The sequence below is a fragment of the Diceros bicornis genome, chromosome 4 (genome assembly GCF_020826845.1).
Source record: "Diceros bicornis minor isolate mBicDic1 chromosome 4, mDicBic1.mat.cur, whole genome shotgun sequence".
In the NCBI taxonomy this organism is placed as follows: domain Eukaryota; kingdom Metazoa; phylum Chordata; class Mammalia; order Perissodactyla; family Rhinocerotidae; genus Diceros; species Diceros bicornis.
Window position 1 is genome coordinate 47,410,897 of NC_080743.1, and position 7,203 is coordinate 47,418,099.

Sequence of the window (7,203 nt, forward strand, 5' to 3'; positions counted from 1 at the left end):
ACTGGCCATGGCACCTGACAAATGGTATAGGTTCTGAATGGAATTGTGGGACATAACAGTGGCACTCAGGCATATACTTGAAGGCAAATGGCTGGACTAAAAGTTTACTTTTGGGGAACAAGATAAAAATATCCATACTTGGGGTGGAAGTATTTTTCAAATTTTATGCAGGACTTTGAATAGAAATTTGACAAATTCTCAAATGACATATACCTATTCATTAAAGCCCACCGCTGTAGGCAAAGTCCATTAGTATTACTGGGATCAGATGCTTTTAGGGTATCGTGGAGAGATTGTGTGTCTTAACTGGAGTTAATTCTTTATGGCAGTAAAAAAGAAATTTTACATCACACAAAGCACTAACAAAAAACTCTTTTTAATACTGTCTGTCTCACATGCAGTATGGTGCTTAGTGTTACTGGAAAATATTGACAGATTTAGCATTCATTATTTCAATTATTTCTAGGCAAATCTATACTATATATGATAGTATAACATGAAGTAATTGGTAAATTTGAAATGTGAGTAAACTGAGATGACGGAATGAGTTGATGAGTGAGCCAGTTGATCCCTCACCATTTGAATCTCAACATTGCTTTGTTGTCTACACAGTACTATGAATGTAATAACTCTATTAGGTGATAAAACTTTGCTTCCTTGTAAAAAATGGATCTAAAAAGAAAGTACTAGTACTAGTAATGAAAGACATCCAAGTAAGTGATGGTTCTTAACTATAAAACACAAGTTATATATAAATTAGATAGTAGAATGTAGTACCTAAGAACTATGATGTGAATAAACTAATGCTCTTCACACTGGGTAAACTACTGAAGTTGAAGATTTTCTAGTAGGACAAAATTGAAACATTGACTACTAATATCTAATAGAACAAATAAAAGCTACTTTTAGCATCTGAACTAAGAGCACACGTGTGTGTGCACATACACAGGACAAATTACTCAGCATTCTTTGAACAAAATGATGACTACTTCCAGTAGAAAAAAACAGTTGACTTATTTTCAGGTATGTTTCCTGGGGACTAGAAGTAGGTTCTCTCAAATTAAGAGTAAAGACGCCATGAAGTGCCAACTCTGAGCACCAGAGAGACTTAAAACTTCATAGAAAGTGAATCACATTATAAATCAGAGAATCTGCCCATCTAGTTGTGAAGAATTATATTACTTTCCTCAAATGGAAAAAAATCAAAGTTTATGCCAAATAGATTTAAAAAGCTAATCTCTTTTTAAAACTGTTTAGAATTGTAATTTATAATCCTAAATAAAATAAAATTGCTGTCTTATAATAAAATGCTCTAAGTTTCAGAGATGTGAAAACAAAAATGAACTGAAAACAGTTTATATAAATCGAGGTCCCAGAAATGAAAATTAAAAGTAGTCTCTTAGAGAAATGAATGGTGAAACTCAGTGTGTATTTTCACTAACACACCCAAAAACTGTTTTGTGGACAGCCAATTTTGACCGTGAATTGTAAACTGCCACCTGATACCTTTAATCAACACTAAATCAAGTCTGAGTCAAGACAACGAATGGACAATACTCAAATAGAAAGATAATAACTTCCTTCCTTGATAAACTATCGCCAGCTGTCATCTAGAAGTTGAGTTATTTGATGGCTTGGGAAGCAGTGTCCATTGAGTTTTCCTTCTTGACCTGAAGAGACTCACTGCTGATGGACAATAATTCTCGAAGTTCCTTATTTTCAAGCTGAAAAAAAATGGTATATATTTATTTCAGATATTTTGATTGTCAAACTGCATCAGAAGACATTGTTTTGGGCTAGGAACAGAAAGGATATTATTTTAATTTTAAATTTTAAGGAAACGAACTGAGAATTTCCTAAAATACTACTTATTGATTCATTTAATAAACATTTACTGAGTAATTTCTATATGTCAAGTGTTAAGACTACAAAGAAAAAAACAAGATCCCTCTCCACTTGAGGAATTCACTACTTGTCATACTCTTCATGATTCCCACAAGTTTTACTATTGTTTCTTCTATTTTTCAAATTCCTAATAATATTTTCACTCTGCTCAGTCTTCTCTCTTAGATGTCCCAATTTTGGAGAAAGGAAGGAAAGAGGGAGAAGAAACTACTTATTGGACACATAGCCAGGTACTATGTAGGTGTCTTACATATATTATCTCACAACAATCTGTAGGGTAGGTATCATTGCCTACATCTGTATTCTCTTTAAGAAGAGGACACTATGACTCACAAAAGTCCAAAAACTTGTCCACACTCAGACATCTTGGATGTAGTATTGCTGGGGTCTCAATTTGATGCCCATGTTTTTTTCCACTTAAAAGTATTCAGTAAAATCCATCCAACATTTCCTTAGGGCTGTTTCTGTAACTGAGGTCAATTGGGGTAGTGTAGACAAAGTTATTCTATCATTTTAACTAACTCCTAATTCCTGCTTGCGACTTTGTTACTCCCTTTGATTTCCAGATAGGGTAGCTTGCACTCTTTATTCTTATTCTCTCTGCAGGAAATTCTGGTAAACCATAGCATTTTCAGGCTTCACCAAGAGTTAGAGCCCATGGTCATTAAATCTTCTACCATACAAAGTGCTTCCCTTCATACTCTGTATCTCTCTCCTAGCATTTATATACCATTATATACCATTTCATATCATAACATATATCATATCATATAAGTACTAGTCTTATTCCTTTCACTAGACTCTGAGCAGGGACCCTATCTTTTTCTCTCTGGTATTTCTCAAATGGCGCATGACAGTATCTTGTAATAAGTGGCATTCAAAGCATCTATTGTACTGTTTTTCCTTAACAATTTTATGAGCACACTAACACCCCAGGCCTTGCTTTGTAAATTATTCCTATTTTAATCAAAATATTACAAGAAAATAGCTTTAAAAAAATCAAGACTATAAGTCTTATACAATAAACATCAGTCCCTTGGCTTTGTTCCCCAAAGGCAACCACTTTTAATACTTTTATCTATTTCTTTTGGTATTTACTTCCATAATTCTAAATAATAAGCCATACTGCTATTTTCTGCTCATCAATTTTAGACATTACCTAATTGACTTCCTTTTACAGCAGATGACGGATTTTAGCTCACATGTAATCTGTCCCTTCCATTCTCTCTACACTCTTGATATGTTAATATCTCAATTTTTAGCCAATATACAGTTGGCATTTTCATTATTTGCTGCTGATTACATTTCCTTTCTTGAAAAGGGTATGGAGGAGGTGTTAATTATGAGCACAGAGAAAACATCAATACATTGCAGTGATAGGATAGCGATGGCATACCTTCCAGACTCAATGAAAACTCCCTGAAATACTGTGAACCTAAAATAGCAACAGTCTTACCTCTAATTGGGCTAGTTTTTCCTGAATCTTACAAAATTGGTCATCATCCACCTGAACTGCTTTCCTCATCACTTCTCCCATTTCACAGATTCTGTCAATCTGACTTTCAATTTCCTGTGAAGATATTAAGAAAAAAGGTGAAAATGTCATCTTTTCTACAAATATGAAGTTCATGAGAACATGTACATTATGACGTTAAAAAAGTTCATTTAATCTATGCTACAGAGGTTACACAAGAGTTTCACTATAATCTGAGTCCTCAGATGTAAAGCCATAATAAAGTTATCTTGTGGTATTCACAAACAATTTGTTTTCAAAAGATCAGTTCTAGGGCCAGCCCCAGTGGCCTATTGGTTGAGTTCAGTGTGCTCCACTTCAGTGGCCCAGGTTCAGTTCCAGGCGTGGACCTACACCACTTGTCTGTCAGTGGCCATGCTGTGGTGGCAGCTCACATACAAAGAGGAAGATTGGCAGCGGATGTTAGCTCAGAGTGAATCTTCCTCAGGAAAAAAAAAAAAAAGATCAATTCTAGTCTAACCAACCACTGCATGTTGGACAATATCTCTAAGTGGCTGTTTAACTTAAATTTGAATACTTTTATTGGCAGGAAGCTTACCACATTCCAAGGTTTCTTATTCTATCTTTGGACATATCTCTTAGCATGTTTTTCATATGAGCTAAACTGTCTCCTTCAAGGTTCAAGTGTTCTCCTCCAGACTACAGAAAATAAACTTTATTTTTCTCTTCCAGATGAATGCCATTCACATATTTAAAATATCCCTGTTCCCTAAGACTTTGGTTAAGTCAGTAAAATTTTTTCAATGGAATCTAAGATAAAACTTATCTTTCATAAATTCCACTGCAGCAAAGAGTGACACGCCAATCTATTAATCCAGGATTAAATTACAGAGTATATGTGAATGTACAATGACAACTATGAAGCACTCTACAAACATAAGGAAAATTACTGGGTCTCCCAAATTAAATCATAAGCAACTGAAGTGTAGAAACTATGCCATATCTATTTTTTTAAAACCATACTTCTGTCTCCTGACAACACAGTATAATGCTATGTAATTCAGTTTAATAAAGGTTTACTGACTGCCTGCTATGTGCTAGGTACTATGTTAGGGATAAAAGATGAATTCATGCTCCTTACAATCAAAGAGCTTACAGTTTAGTGAAATGTACTATAATAACCAAGTATTTACTGAGCACCTTCAACACTAACTGGCATTATGTTTGGTGGAAGAACTAAGCATTCATTAACATGTTGAAGAAAGATCTTGGTGAGGGAGGGAGGAATCTCAGTCTCACTCAAATAAAAGGACCTGAACAACCCTTTACCCTCTTCTTTCTATTCATATCTTTACAAAGCTATAGCAAAATCAACAGCGAATGTGATAGACATGAAAGGAAAACAAGCTTACTTTTCTTAAAAAAACAAGGACACCGGGGCCGGTCCCCGTGGCTTAGCGGTTAAGTGCATGCGCTCCGCTACTGGTGGCCTGGGTTCGGATCCCGGGCGCGTACCGACACACCGCTTGTCCAGCCATGCTGAGGCAGCGTCCCACATACAGCAACTGGCAGGATGGGCAACTATGACATACAACTATCTACTGGGGCTTTGGGGGGAAAAAAGGAGGAGGATTGGCAATAGATGTTAGCTCAGAGCCAGTATTCCTCAGCAAAAAGAGGAGGATTGGCATGGATGTTAGCTCAGGGCTGATCTTCCTCAAAAAAACAAAACAAAACAAAACAAAAACAAGCACACAATCCAAAACAATTTCAAGATTTTAATTCAGTTCACTTAGAATTTATTCATCAAAGTTTCTTACTGCAGAGTGAGACTGGTGAGCTTTCAGGACTGGTTCAGCATCCACTGCTTTTTTAGCAACCATTAATTGTAACATCTGTTTCCGGTACTTGCTCATGATGAGTTCCAAAGCATCCTGATGTTCCTCCAAGGAAACCCATAGCTCTATCAAAAAATAAAATAACTTGGCAGTGATGTCTGAGAGATAACTCCCAAAGCCAAACTCTTAACAGTTGGAATTTTATGACACTCTATGAGATATTGTGAATTCAAAGTTGTAAATCTGCGTTTAGGTCCAAAAAACTCAACAGTTAAGGTCTACGTGAAAAATAACTTTCTGGCTAGTGGCAGCATAGTCTGGCAGAAACAAAATGAGATGTGGAATCAGAAGACATGGGTTTGAGTTCAGTTCTGTGAGTTACTAGCTTAATACTCAAGCAAACCATTTAACCTCTCTGAGCCTATTTTTTATCTATATTGTAATAATAAATACCTGGCTTGCCTACCTCAAAATGAAGATATGAGAATACAATGGGATGATACATGTGAAAGCCCTCTGTAAACTGATATACAAATAACTATTCATAGCCCTATCATAAATAATGTACTCATTCAAGCTTAAGACTACATACCCTGAAGATAAAATTCAGCTCTTCCACTTACACAAGAACCTAAAAAAACCTTCAGTCTTTAGTGTTTATTTCAATTAATATTTAAACATTAAGTTTTAAGCCCTTGAGGATATTAACGCTTTCGTTATGCAAGCCTCCACCTGGGGATGCCTAAATAAGCCACGCAGTAATTCAGCTCTACTAAGCATCTCTTTGATAAGCTGCCTATAAAAACAAAATCAGTCAGATGACATTGAAAAGGGTAATGTAACAAACTTCATTGTTTTGGGCCAGCGCAGTAACTTTTCCTATTAAAAGTACTGACCCGGAAATACATACAGCACGTGCACTTTTGTGAACAGTATGACACTTTTGTAAGAACCTTTGAAATATTACTGGATATGAGAAAATCATAGTAACTACAAAAAAAGTCCTGACTAACCTCTGTTTTCCTGCTGCAAGTCTCTAATCTGTGTATTCTCTTGGGAGAGCAGAATGTGAGGTTTGTATTTGGACAAGTCCTTTATATCGGATGCATCCTCTTGATACTGGACAAACAGAGACAGACTAAGTGCGCCGTCAACAGAACAGCCACAGATGCAAATGAAGAGGCAGGAGTCAGAGCTCCAGGGCAGCATTCTCAGCCCCGATCCCGCAGAAAGGTCTCACCGATGCCCTCTGAGACCAGGAATAAATTCCAGGCCGAGTTTCCATTTTACCTCGCCCTCCATCCCTCAAGTGCCCAGTACCTGAGGGCACGGACCCCTACCCTCTGCCTGACCTGGTCCGGAAGCGCTGTCCCCGCCTCCCGCATAGCGGCTACCCGCCGGTGCAGCGCCGCCGATTGATCCACCAGCGACTCGGCAGCTGCATCATGCTCCCGCAGTCTCTCCAGAAGCGTCTTAGCGTCTGTCAGGATCTTCTCAATGGTGCAGCTCATAGCTGCCACCCGACCCCAGCCCCACCTCTGCTCGCCTACCAGAATCGCTCAGATCCTCCCGCAACGTGTCTCAGCATTATAGACGTCACTTCCAGGTACGCTTAAAAGGCGCCTCGGCAGCTGCGATATGCGCCTGCGCAGTGGCAGCCTAGTCCGGGAGTGACCTGCTTTGACCGGCGGCTTTCTTGCGGCCTCGCCTTGCGGAGTGTCGGAGGCCTGGCCTTGCAATGCCCTTGGTTTCATGTTCCCGCAGCCTGGTGGTCAAGTTCAGTTATGGCTGGGCGGGCTGAGTTTCTCCTTTCCCTACTGGTTTTGATTGATGTAGATTGTTATTCAGTCGTCGTTCTTTTCTTTTTCGTTTAGTTTTTAAAAAATTGTGGTAAAATGCACATAAAATTTACCATCTTAACCATTTTTAAATGTACAGTTCAGTAATATTAAGTGCATTCGCACTCTTGTGCAACCATTACTATCT

The 7,203-nt window shown here is 37.9% G+C and overlaps 1 protein-coding gene across 1 annotated transcript; it reads right to left on the reverse strand.

Annotated features, from left to right (window-relative positions):
- Positions 1 to 298: 298 nt before the first annotated feature.
- SIKE1 (suppressor of IKBKE 1) lies at positions 299 to 6,771 on the reverse strand. Its single transcript, XM_058538868.1, has 5 exons — positions 6,570 to 6,771; positions 6,231 to 6,336; positions 5,200 to 5,342; positions 3,362 to 3,475; positions 299 to 1,724 (listed from the first exon to the last, which is right to left on the reverse strand). The coding sequence occupies exons 1-5, from the start codon at positions 6,726 to 6,728 to the stop codon at positions 1,623 to 1,625; spliced, it is 624 nt and encodes a 207-aa protein (XP_058394851.1). The 5' UTR covers positions 6,729 to 6,771; the 3' UTR covers positions 299 to 1,622.
- Between the last annotated feature and the right edge of the window lie 432 nt (positions 6,772 to 7,203).